The 13,057-nt window shown below is 57.6% G+C and overlaps 2 protein-coding genes across 2 annotated transcripts; both read left to right on the top strand.

Annotated features, from left to right (window-relative positions):
- Nucleotides 1-3,581: 3,581 nt before the first annotated feature.
- On the top strand, nt 3,582-6,104 carry LBRM_27_1910 (conserved hypothetical protein; the record flags this gene model as incomplete). Its single annotated transcript, XM_001565895.2, has 1 exon — nt 3,582-6,104. The coding sequence occupies one exon, from the start codon at nt 3,582-3,584 to the stop codon at nt 6,102-6,104; it is 2,523 nt and encodes an 840-aa protein (XP_001565945.2).
- A 4,527-nt stretch (nt 6,105-10,631) lies between these two features.
- On the top strand, nt 10,632-12,311 carry LBRM_27_1900 (casein kinase I-like protein; the record flags this gene model as incomplete). The annotated part of the gene is made up of 1 exon (XM_001565894.1): nt 10,632-12,311. The coding sequence occupies one exon, from the start codon at nt 10,632-10,634 to the stop codon at nt 12,309-12,311; it is 1,680 nt and encodes a 559-aa protein (XP_001565944.1).
- Nucleotides 12,312-13,057: the final 746 nt, after the last annotated feature.

The following is a 13,057-nucleotide window of genomic DNA, read 5'->3' as shown; positions in this document are numbered from 1 at the left end:
CGAGAGCGTGCGTCCGGTGCGCTGTGTAGGATACCCTTGTGGCCGGGGCTCTTTTCGGTTCGGTTCTTTTTTTTTTTTGTCTTCTTAGCAGAAGTGCTCCCTCCCTCTCCCTCTCTTCGTTGTTCAGTTTGATTTTTGTGTTACCCACGGCCCCCCCCACGCACGCATGCACGCACTCACTCACTCGCCCGTTGATTATCCATCGACGGGATTCTCTCTCTTTCCTCCTCCCCCCCTCTCTCTCTCTCTGCGTGTGTGGGTGTGTGGTCATTGGCCTTCTTGGCGACGATGACGCTGTTGAGGCTCATTGAAGGCGACAGGCTCTCTCTTTTTTTTTTTATATGTGTTTGCTGTTTGTTGTCGCTGTACATCAAAATACCGATGACTGTGTGTAGTGATGGCGAATGGCGCTCTACGCGATGGCTGTGGTGGTGAAGTGTCGAGGCCTTCACGGGAGCAGAGACGGACATGCATGCATGCGTGTATCTTTGCACGCAACAAAGAAGGGTGATCGGCAGGGAGGCGGGCAAGAGAGAGAGAGGGATGTGAGAAGGCCAAAGCGAATGTAAAGACTGCCGCTGAAATAATCTACGCGACGCGACGTGTCGCGCTGCTCTTCGACTCCTCTTCTCGCGTCCGTGTCTCCTGTGTGATTGATTGGGGCATCCTGCCGAAACGGTTGGCTGCGTGGGTCCGCGCTTGACGATGGTGTCCAGATCACAATCACCACCGCCGCCATAACGGAAAAACAAACAACAAGCACGCATCCGTAGCCGCTGCATCTCATTCCTCATCATTATCTCGCATGCACCTCTCCTCCCTCTGTGCTGACTGGTTCTAAGCTCGGCGGGAGAAACTAAAACTCTTCTGCCTCTCTCGCTCACACAGGGCACCGCTATGCCCCTTTCTCTAACCCTTTTTTCTTTGCCCCCGTGTGTGTGTGTGTGTGTGTGTGTGTGTGTGTGTCTCCCCACCCCTGATGGTCAACTGTGAACACCTCAGTGCGTGGCGTCTCAGGGTCCAGTACCACCGTGCTGCGGTGTGGGGAGAAGCCAGACAGCCCCCACCCACCCCCTCCACCCCTGCCAGTGCTGGACCACCCCTCTGGTGGTGGCAGGGTCAATCATCTGGGTCGCAGGGAGGCCAGTGTGACGCATCACCACTGGTGTGGGGGGGGAGGGCGTGGGACGACCAGCAAAGCGGAGGGCGGGTGGAGTTTGGCTTAGGGGCAGTGCACGGATGGCCGAGTCGGCGCATTACTGCAACGCGTGTGTGTCTAGGGCTGCTTCGCGCCATGCGGATGGGGCCCGTTGTGATAGGTTTGGTGTATGTATGCGTGTGTGTAGAGTGCGTGGTGGTGGTGAGTTTGTCTGCTCCGCGGCAGAGTGTGGATGCGCTGAAGAAGCAACGGGGAATTTGACAACAGTGGCTTTGTGGGCTGCGCTCTTTTTCTTTTCTGTTTTTTTTTTTTTTTTTTTTCGTAACTGAAACAGAGGAGAAAATGGGGGCGTCGTTTATGCCAGTGCAACCGCGGTGGCTGCTGTAGGTGGCACTACCAAAATTTAGCTTCCGCGTCTGCCGCGGCGCCCCCATTTTCTCTTCTTTTCTTTTCCGTTTCCCCTTGTGAGCTATTTTTCATTTGCTGAGTTTTGTGCGCCGATATCGGCTTCCTCGTTCCCTTCTCGCCTTCTGCGGGTTTCTCTCCGCCGCTGCCGAGCCGCTCGACGCCATTCCGCTCTGGTGCTCGTCTTCTGATCACTTCGAGTCGCCTCTCCTTTTTATTGTTCCTTTTCATTTTCTTTTGCGGTTGCATGATGCATCCCTCGGCGGGGTGGTCCGGCGGTGGTGGTAGGAGGGCGGATGAGGGGGCCGGGAGGGAAGGAGCAAAGGGTTGTGATCGTGGTGGCGGTGGGAGGACATCAGGAGGCAGCTCTTCCTGATGACTTTGACTCTCTCTCTTTGTTTCTTGTTCACTGCACTCGTGCCCCCCGAGGCTGTCTGCCTGCCTTTTAGTTTTGCGTTTGCTTCTTAGATGTGACCGTTTCTAAACAAACAAACACCCCCTCTATGCAAGACCGTCCAGAAACACTCAAAGGATGGAGAACACACACTTGCACACACGCGCGGAGGGAGGGAGAAGTCACGGAGAAGGGAGTTGGTGGGGCTTTGACACCCCCTCTCCCGCAACCCCCCCACTGCGCACTACTATTGGAGAGGAAACAGAAGAGAGCACTAGTTCCTGCCTTGCTAATGCGCGCAGTAGCGAGAGGGAGCGTTATTGGAGGAGAGAACAGGAGACCAAGCAACTTGACTGTTGGGGTGATGGTGAAGCGGCGACTGCGGTGCCTACCCCTATGGTGCTTGACAGAAACACGAACGCAGAAGAGGGGGGGGGGGTAACGTGGTTCGAGGGGTGCAGCACGGCGGCCTTTTCTCAGCGATCGTGGAGCTCCTCACTGTTTCTCTAGATCTGCGTGCATATGCCTGGGTCTCTCACCCTCACGCAACGACGTTTTATCGCCGAAGGGAGCCCGCACGCACCGCCTCTCTCACGTCTCCTTTCCTTCTATATAATAACCACCCCTGTGGTCTCGCTCTCTCGCGCTTTGCTGTCTCTCAGTAGGGTTTTGCTTCCCATGCAGTGTATACATTTCTTCTCGTTGCTTCTGGTCCTCTATCCATCTTTCCGTTTCGCTGTCTCGATGAATGCGTCCCACTGACGCATGTGCGCCACTCCATCATCGAAGCATGGTTTTAGTTGTTGTGGGAGTTGCGAAGTGAACTTGACTGGCCGTCCGAGCGCGTCTGCGGATGCCTTTTGGGGGGTGTCCAACTACCCACGCACGGTTGCTGTTGCTTAACATTGTTTTACTGGTTGGGTAGCGGGAAGATCACCAAACACGTCTGCATCACCTTGCTGCAGAAGAGAGAGAGAGAGGGGAGCAAATCAGATACTTGCGTCACTCATGTCCTTTGCTCACCATCCTGCAGCAACTGCGGTAGACCTCGCGGCATTCAGGTACCAGGGCCGATCACCGCCGCCAACGCGTACCCGCGCGTCGCCGGCGATCCAAGCTTTCCCTGCCGATATGCCTCCGTCGTCACTGTCGCAGCGCGAACGTCAGGCACAACCGTTCAGTTCAGCTATAGCACCACTGATACACACCCCTACTCTTGCCACGGGCTCAACTGCTTCATTGCGCACTCATAGTCATGCGGCGCTATACGGCTCCCCGATCCGCACACCCACGAAAGTCGTCGGTGATGGACTCCATGTAGCATCCTCGTCGCGCCAACGTACAGCATGGCTGCACTCGACTCACGTTGCCTCAGAGAGCACGCACCACGCAAGTCCGAAGCCGCGGACACCCCCGCGCTACGGAGACGACAACATCGGTACCGCTGTTGTCACTGGGCCAGCTGGCAGTCGCCACGTTGTTGGTTACACAGATTTGCGGTGCCCTTCCGCAACTGCCTTCTTACCGACCTCGGCATCACACAAGGCTGCCGTAGTTGCAACTGCCGTTGCGCCCCGGGCAACTGTCGCCTCGCCTGTTTCCTCCTCGGCTGCCATGTGCTGGATGTGCGAGACTCGGTGCGAGAGTGGGCCCGGCTCCACCTGGTCTGAGGCACCTGCACTATTCTTTTCGCAAGTTACAGATGGGCCGCCGGTGAGCTTGCTCACCCTATGCGGCACCTGCGCCACCGCCGTCGGTGGGGACATGCAGGCCACGTCGCAGCAGGTCCTCCAGCGTTGCCACCACACACCGGTGATTCGCTATCGTACTGTCGCCTACGTCAACGTAGTCCGCGAGTACAAGCTGCTACTAGAGCTGATGGCCGGCAAGGTGGTCCGTTCCTGTGAGCGTATGCAGTCGATGCAGGCGTCTGTGGCACGACAGCAGCAGCAGCAGCAACGGCAGCACGCCTACGGTTCAGCAGAGGAGCAGCAGAGTTACATGGACCCTGCCATCAGCGTTTCTCGTGTCTCTCTCACGTCCCTCTGTCCATCTCTACAAGAGAAGGTGTTGAGTCAGCTGCTGGAGGCACTGGAGGACTTACTCCAGCGCGACAGGCGCGCTGTGCGGCTCGCGGCAGGTCAGACGCCTCTATCACAGGAGAGGTCGTTGCTGCCGTTGTCCGAGGCAATGGCACCGCGGGAGCGCCACGTGCTTCTCGAAGAGCTGGCCCACGTGGAGCGGCAGCTGATGAACGTGAGGTCTTCGGCCACGGCAGCGATGGTCACGCCAGCGAGGCCTGGCCTCTCGCCACAGCCACTGCGGGATAGGCACCTGTATGATGTCCCGTCTGCGAACCGGACACACCCCCGTGGAAGGGCAAATGCCGATGATGGAGGGGTGGTATACTCGCCTCGCTCTCCCGTGCAGCCACATCAGTCGTCTCAGAGGTCGTCGGCGTCTCCATACGGCCGCGTTGTGGAGGAGGCTGCGGGCCGCTTGGCTTCTGTGGCTGACCCCCGTCGGTATTTCCAACACTGCCACGCCCTGATGCCAGGCACCTCGAAGGTCGCACAAATGAGGAGTTATCCTGATACCTCCGGCCGAGCGCCGCGCCCGTCACAGAGCAGGGAAAGCTCGCCACCCGAACTAACGTCGCCTCAGCGTGGCACGTACGGTGGGAGCGCCTCCAATACTGCTGGTCATGACGATGGTGATAACGTTGTCTCTGGCAACCACATCAGAGCAAGCGGCGGCATTGCCGTGGTTGGCGCTCCGCCGTCTGCAGCGATCACAACAACAGCACCGTTTCCCTTCTCTCCTGCACCGCGACAGGTGCAAGACACTAGCGGCAACTATCACTCTGGAGTTGGCAGTGCTTCTCGAGCAGATTGCACTCGTGACGTGCAACACACGAGGCTTCCCAGTCAGGATGGGACACACCGTCGAGGTGCCGTTCCTGCAGTACAGTCTCAACCTCCGTTGGATCAAGAAGCCCGTCGCTCGCTGCAGGCTTTGATTGGCACAGCCATGTGGGAGGCATACCGTCGACCCCCACCCGCAGAGGGTGAGTCGCGGGAGCCTGCAACTCACAGCAGCGAGGAGGTCGGAGCAGGCTATAATCCTGGTAGGTGCCGCCGCCATGGGGCCGTTGGCAACGACATCGGGAACCCCAACAGCGACTCGGACCTACAGCTTTGGGACTACTTCGCCGGCCGACTCTCCACGACGCCGGCACTGCCTGTTGGTTGCGGTGGCGGTGGTACTTACCGAACCCCACCCTCAATGTCTCCGTCACCAGCCTTCCACCTGCTGACATGCGAAGACCGCGGGTCAGTAGTGCCACTACGGCAGCAGACCGACGCGACGTCACAAGCGCAAGATGAAACGGTGGCGGCGGGTGTTTTTGATAGTCCACATAGCGACCTCAGCAGCCATGACATCGCCGCGCTTCAGCGTCGCGTTCTCCACGAGCGGCAGCTGCGTCAGGAGGCTAAGGAAGCCATGCTCAGCGCGCACACTCGCATCGCAGCACTGGAGATGACTACAAACGACATGGCAGAGATGCTACTGACTCACCGACTCTCCGTGACGTTCCGCGCGCACCTGGAGGGGATGGAAATGCTGGTGGGGCGCTGGACACGACTTGCACAGAATTTCTGTCTGCAGAAGAGTCTCCTGTTTGCCGAGGAGGCGTCGGTGATGGTGCGGCAGTTGCTACGCAAGCAGTTTGGTGTGAAATCACTATGGTCGCCGCGGACGCCCCAGCAGCAGTCAGGCTGGCGTCCGACTTCACCATGCGTCGAAGCCCGCCCATCACGTGATGAGCGACAGGAGGACGAGCTATGGGTGAGTCGAGAGGAAGACAAGGCCAGCGGCACCGTGCGAGACAGCAGTTTCTGGCGAAGGTCTGACGGGGGCCACCACAGTGCTGCTGCTGCTGTGATGGGCGACCACTCGCTGAAGTTGACTGGGGAAGAGGAGGAGGTGCATCATCGTCATAGCTTCCATGCCAATCACCCATCAGCATGTTCGTTGCCAGAGCGGCAGCCATTGCACCAGTCGCCACCAAGCAGCACACCGGCTTCCACATCGTTTTCCTTCCCGACAACTCTCCAGCTGCAGCCACTGTCGTTGCGTTTGTGAGCGCGGCGGGCAATCTCTCCGCGGCTGTTGATGTGCTTCAGATCACTAGCTCTTGCTGCAACCCTCGTCTCTGCTCTCCCTGTCTCCTGTACCTCCAGCCGTAGAAACCAGCAACAGGAGTAGGTGCAGCCGCAGCATTCGTGATGCGAGCGGAGCACAGAAAAGAACCCCATTCACAACAACAGAGGGTCGGGAAGCAAAAGAGGTGTGGCTAATGGACACACGATCCCTCCTCAACGCTCGCTCGCCTTCTGCGTTTTCTCTTTTTCTCTACCTCTCATTTGTTTTCCCGATTCCCGCCACCGGCACCACGTGTACTTAACACCGCACTTGAGGGGGCCCCCCCACTTGAACAGCCACCGCAGCCGCAACAGTCGAAGAAGAAGAAAAAAAGAGAGAAGCAGCGCAGGTGTTCCACTTCACGCATTCGAGGTCCTCGTGCAGTTCTACACGAAGGGGAACCGAGCCGTGTGTGTGTGTGTGTGTGTGTGTGTGTGTGTGTGTGTGTGTGTGTGTGTGTGTGTATGTGTGGAGTTATTGCGCGGCCGGCACACACGGTTTGCGCGTCTGTGCACGTGCGAGCGAGCGAGTGGGCTTCGACGCCTTCATGTGCATACACACCAGTTCTCATGTCAAGTGCCTCTCTCTTTTATTACCGCCTAAATTTTCATGACTGTGCTGCGGCTGGCATGATCGCTTTGGCGCGGTACATGGGTGTATCCGTACTCCTCCCCCTCCCCCTCTTGCTGCGTTGCGGCTTCGCTTTCTCTTGTGCGTTCGCTGGGGGACTTTGGCGTTATTGGCCGCAAAAGTGCATTTTTACTGATTTTTGCTTCTTCTTCCTCTTCCTCCTCCGTGTTGTGGATGCCGTTGCTAACCGTATCCACAACAGCCGCAGCAGCAGCAGCAGCAGCGGCAGTAACGCGCGCACGTGTGTATGTGGGCCTCTGCGTTGCATCAATCGAGTCGAGAGAAAATGGTAAAAAGAAAATGAAAAGAAGGGCCTACGCGACGAAAAGGAGAAGAGGGAAAAACAGGTGCACGCAAGTGAGGCCGCACAAACGATGCGGCCATGCAGACACATACTCACACCCACACACACGCACCTTCTCCAGCTTCGAACACAGACATCACCTCTGTAGGCACAAAATATTGACATAGTAGGATGACAGCACATCTTAGACGCTTACTGATGAGGACTAGCTCTTTCCCTCTCCTCTTTACATCCTTACCTCTTCTCCTTCCTTTGTGCCAGCAGGCGACCCGCACGCGAGTTCCTGGCCACCACCCCAAGGAAGAAAGTGGCTACACGTCCAAACACGCAATACCCGGCTTCATTTGACCCCATTCCACCCCAACCCCCTCTCTCCTGCTCTCGGCACTATGCCGAACGGGAGTACTCCGCATGCGGCTGCAGTCGTCACGGTGCAGAAGGGCCTTCCATTTCCACTGAGTTTCGAGGGGCTGGTCCCCGACAAGCCAGCCGCGCATGGGCTTATCCTGGGTGGCCAAGACTCACGCGCCCTCGCGTTCGCGGAACCCAAGGGGTGATTTTACTGGCTAACAATCGTGCCCCATACACTCCAAAGATTGGGGAACAGGCGGACGCCCTACGCACGTGGAGATTCTGACTTCGGCTGATGCAATCATCATGGTACGGAGGGAGAGGGTGTGGGCGTCCGAGGAGTGCATCCATCGCCTGGAGGAGCCGGACACACGACCCGCCTCGAGACCGCTCTCAGCAGATTCATGGAGACTGCTAGCGCACCCGCTGCCAGAAGAACCGGATGCTGGCGTGCGACGGGGTGTGGCATGCCTGGGAGAGCATGTGTGTTCTGCCCACCTTGAGGGGCTCTATTGCGAAGTGACCCACACAGACGAAGATGGACGGGCGCACTTCCGAAAGGCTCCCTCCGCATTTGACCAGCTGACTGCAGGCAAAGTGTTGCAGCACGACGAACAAACCCTTTGGCAACCCATTCTCCAGGTGGCATCAGAGGCTGAGTGGATCGGTGCTTTGCAGGCCTCGGCAGAAGCAGTTACGGCATCTTCTGTGGAGAACAACCCTGTTTCAGTCCTTCGACGCCATGCTTACCAGAGCCATGATGATGCCAGCGTGGGTCTGCTTGCCTCACTGAGCCCCGCGGCCATGTCGGAGGAGGATGTCGCAACTGGAGGCGGTAGGCATTGCAGAATGCTGCTATTCCCGCAGTTGCGTTGTCGATTCCGCCCTCTCCGTGTCGGGAGAGGGACAGGGCCAGATCACGAGACGGTTCATCATGTGGCCGCAAACGGCGAACACGTGGCTCGCCGTGAAAGGGTGCCAGGTGGGCTTCCGGCTGGGATGCTCACCGTAGCAGAACGCGCTGTGCGACGCTCGTGATATGACGGGCCTAACAACGCCATTTTTCCTGGCACGCATTACCTGACGAGCTGAGGACCTTCTCCGTGCTCCACGTCGCTAGCGGGATGGTTGATCAACTGAGAGTTATGCCAGTGGGGTGCCGCCTAGGTCCTGAAGTGCGGCAGCGGGTTCCAGCACCCATGGCTGGCCCACCCCCTTCTCTACGCGGCACGACTCGCTGCCAATGTGCCGGCTAATGTGAGGATGGGCGACATGTAATTTGCGGGCACGTGTCCAGCAGTGAAGTAGGCAGCGGAATTGGCGACTCAGGCGGAAGTCTGGTTTAACGGCACTCTCGGCCGAGACCAAACTAATGTCCTCCTCCTCAAGTATACGCGCCTACAGTGGACGCTTTATGACAGCAAGGCGAATTCCGTCTGCCTGGGCGAGAACATCTTCAGGAAGCTGCGCGTGGAATCGGCTCAAGACTTAGATAGTGGGCCACCTCGACCGCCTCTCGTGATAACTGTGGTTCAGGGCTCGAGTCGGGATGATTTCGACTCATTGATTTTTGGTGGCTTCTCAGCGCGGCACAGTGGCTGTTCTCCAAGCGGTGGCGTGGTTCGCTGTGTGACCCACTGCTGGTCACACTGTCCGCAAAGTGCTCTGGGCGAATGGTCAAAGTGGGTCACAATGAATACACCACAACACATCACACCGATGGCGACAACCGGCGCGGTGTGCGACTTCTGCACCAACGTGACACGCGGGACAGAGGGAAGGGGGGGGGAATCGCGTGCGTGAATCGTGCGATCAGGCAAGGTGCCACTACGGGGGCCCGCGTTGGAGACACGGCCCTCTGAGAGTATAACTGCAGCAGAGCTCCGGGCGGGGTGCTGCGCATATGGGGCCTGCGTTTCTTTTTTTTTTTTGACTGCTGCCTCTACGGCTCACCTTCACCCAAATAGGCCTTCCGCTCTCGTTGCTTTCCGTAGAGGCTACACACACATTGTCAACGCAGCCCGCGTGTCACTCTGCGGCTGCACGACTCACCTGCCATACGTCATCCACGGGGCCGCTACGTAAAGTCCAGTGAAAATTATGCAGGCGGGCCGAGCTGTTATGCCGTATACCCAGTGCGAAGGGGTACAACGGGTGAAACGGGGAGGTGGGGCAGGTGGGTGGGGTGGACAGGGCCGGCAGCCCCGCACTCTCGTCGGTGCCCAAGCACCGCACATACGTGTGCCGATGCTCCTGTATGAAAGCCGCGCTCTGCCGCTGCCGGTGTGGCCTCGGTGTAGGCGGCCGGATTGCCCCCCCACACCGCCCAGCAGTCATGTGTATTGGGCGCGAGTATGCTGGCTCGCTGGTGCTCGTATTGCGACTTCCTCCCTTCTCTCTTCTCTCTCACCTCTCACCTCTCACGCTGGCGAAGGAACGGAGGCATTCGGCAATAGAGACCGACACAATCGCAAGCCGACTTCAAAGGCTGAACAGAGATCGTGAGGTCGGTCTTATTTTCACTCACACGCACACACGCACACTCAGTCTACATCTTTGCCTTATCGAACACCACTGTCTGGTGGCGCACTACTGTTTGTCGCTGTGAATATTTATTTTTATCTCCTCCTCGTGCTCGTTCTTCTCGGTGCCTCGACGCAGCTCTGGTCTCTTTAATTTTTTTTTCTTTTTTCTGCTTTCTCCTCCGCATCCTGTCGCGACTCCTCTCCGTGCCACTGCCCCCCCCCCGTTGTGCCGCTTCGACGTTTTGAAGGTTTTCGTGTGTTTCGTTTACTCCCGTTCTTTTCCACTTTTGTTCCCCCGTCGCTCTTCTTCCTGCACTCACGAGACGTGCTTGCATCTCTCTTGCCTTCGCGCGTGATCGTTGCGGATTTCTTTCGCCTCTCCCCACCCCTCTCGTCTCTCCGAGCATCTCCTCTTCCTCCTCCTTTCTATCTTTCGTGTGTACATGCGAATGCATAATTGTGCTCGTCTCCCTTCTCTCTTCTTGCTACCTCTTCTTCTGGTCGCTTCCCCCCATTCTACTCCCCCCTCCTCTTTCTCTCTTCAGCGCCGTCTAGAGTAGTCTACTAGCGCTTGACCTAATTCATCGCCCTTTCCCGCTTTCTTTTCTCGAAGACATCCCCCCGCGCATTTTATACACTGCGACTACACAACACTACATGACGCTGACAGGGCGCAACGCTCAGGCCGCGCACGCGCGGGACGATGTAGCAGCTCAAGTGCCACTGCCACCACCGCCGTGCCCAAGCATGAATGTCGTAGTCGGCGCCGCTAACCCGCTACAGCAGTGCCACCGCCATCCCTACAACAACCAACCCACGCAGCAGCATCCGCAGCTCGGCACCACACCTTCTGCTGTGGCAACTGGCGGCCTTCTTGCCACTGAGCAGCAGCTACAAGCGCCGCAGCCGCAGCGACAACAACATAGCATATTCGGTGGCCGCTTTACCCTTTTCGATCGACTTGGCAGCGGCGGCTTTGGCGATGTTTACCGCGCAGAGGAGCGTGACCAGCCGGCACCAGTCGCCATCAAGGTGGAGCGAGTGACCGACTCAAACGCTCTTCCCGAGCAGTCGTTTCTCTTTCATGAGGCAAAGGTGTTGCAGGAGATACACAAGTCGATTCAGGCTCATGCCGCGACCCAGAAGCCGAGCCAGCTGATGCGGCTGCAGCCGGAGCAGGGCCAGAAGGGAAGCGGCCAGTGCGCTGAAAACGAGGCCTCGACGGCAGCAGGTGAGGCGAGGCAGGAAAAAGTAGGAATTGCGAAGTTGAAGTACTACGGCCAGGACGGCATGAACCGCGTACTCATCATGTCCCTTCACGGCCACTCCGTCGCCAATGTTCACCGGCAGCAAGAGCGCCTATCGTTGTTTGCGACAGTGATGATCGTGGATCAGGTTCTTAGCAGCCTCGAACACGTGCACCGCGCCGGGTATGTGCATGCGGACTTGAAGCCGGAGAATATTCTTTTCGGCCGCGAGGACCAGGAGCAGCTATACTTGGTCGACTTCGGCCTGAGCGTCTGCTTCCGCGACCGCAATGGCAAACATCGTCCTCTCATCAAGAACCACAGCTTCATTGGTACCCCACGCTATGCATCGCTGCGGACGCACATGGGCTACACCCTGTCTCGCCGCGATGACATCGAGCAGCTCGTGTATGTCATGATTTATCTCTTTCGCGGTCGCCTACCGTGGTCGGGTCTGCGCATCCACGACCCGGATGCGAAGGAGAAGCGCATTGCGCAAATGAAGGCGGATATGCCGCTTGACTTGATCTGCGCCGGCTGCCCGGAGGCTTTCCGAGACGTGCTCAACTACGCGCGTTGCATGGAGTTTGAGGAGGAGCCGCAGTACCAGTTCCTGCATGTGCTTTTATGCTCGCTGCGTGACTCATGGGCTCTGGAGTTAAGCAGCAAGCCGAGTTGCGTGTCCGCGGACGGCACTGGTGGCGTGATGCCACAGATGCTGATGTTGAATGGCGACTGCTCTACTCACCAGCTTCCCAAGGGCCGAAACAGCGGAGACGGTATTGCGGGTGAGGGTGCGGTGGATGTGGCTGCAGCAGGGGTGGAACTTATCAAGAACACGGGTATTGTGTCTGGCGTTGTTGACCAGATTGATGGGATTGCCGAGATCCCAATGAGGATGTCGTCACGGGGTACTGGCGCGCCTGCCTTCTTCAGCGACGCCATCGGCCAGGGTTTCCTGTCGGGTAACGGCACAGATGCTGGACCGCTATCGGCGCGCATCGACTGTCTGAACGACCAGTCGTTCCCAACCCCACCACTGGATTTGCAGCTGCTGTGTAGGTCGCCGCAACTGCGGCAGATGTGGTAAGGGACGGGCGACATTGCCGATCACCCCCAGAGGTGTTCAAGGAGCCGGGGAACAATGGAAAGGTGTGGTGGGGGGGACCCCTACAAAAAAGAAAAAGCTTCCGTGCAGCAGAGAGTGTGTGTGTGTGTGCGCTCTAGCTGGGTAGATCTCTCTCTGCGCTTGGGGGCGTCGAAGTGTGCCTCCCTCTTACCAAACTCACCCGATTCCTCCCTCAATATCCCTTCCTCTCTTTCTCTTTCCTAACTCACTTTTTCGTGAGCGCGCCCGTATGTAGGTACATGCGCGAGTCGGCTTTCTCTGTTTTCTCCTTTCCCTTTTTCATGTCCTCGGCTCCTCTTTGCCGGTAACGTTTGAGGCCCTCCCTCCCCCCTCTTTCCCCTCCCCTCCTCCAAGGTCCCGTCCCTCTCTCCCTCTGTACGGAACCGTTTTTGCCTTTTCCTTTATTGCCGCTGCGTGTCTGTGTGCTTTGATTCTTTGACCAGTTCTTCATTCTGTGCTCTTTTATTGGTTGGTTGGTTTGTTTGTTTCCCGGCTCTCCTCTTCGCTCCTCATGGGCCTCTTCTTCGCGAGTTTCTCCTCTCTCTTCTCCCTCGTCCCCCCTTTTCTCTTCTTTTTTTTTTCGCCCTTTTCTCGTCGTTGTGGTGGTGGTGCTTTTCATGTCTATTTTTTCTTATTTTTATTTAATTTTATTTTATTTTTTTTTTTTTCCGTTGTGCCTCACCTCTCGCATGTGTGTGTGTGTGGTG

The sequence above is a fragment of the Leishmania braziliensis genome, chromosome 27, assembly GCF_000002845.2.
Source record: "Leishmania braziliensis MHOM/BR/75/M2904 complete genome, chromosome 27".
NCBI classification, from domain to species: Eukaryota; Euglenozoa; class Kinetoplastea; order Trypanosomatida; family Trypanosomatidae; genus Leishmania; species Leishmania braziliensis.
The sequence above is the reverse complement of the archived record's forward strand: the minus strand, read 5'-3'. Positions and strand labels throughout refer to the sequence as shown.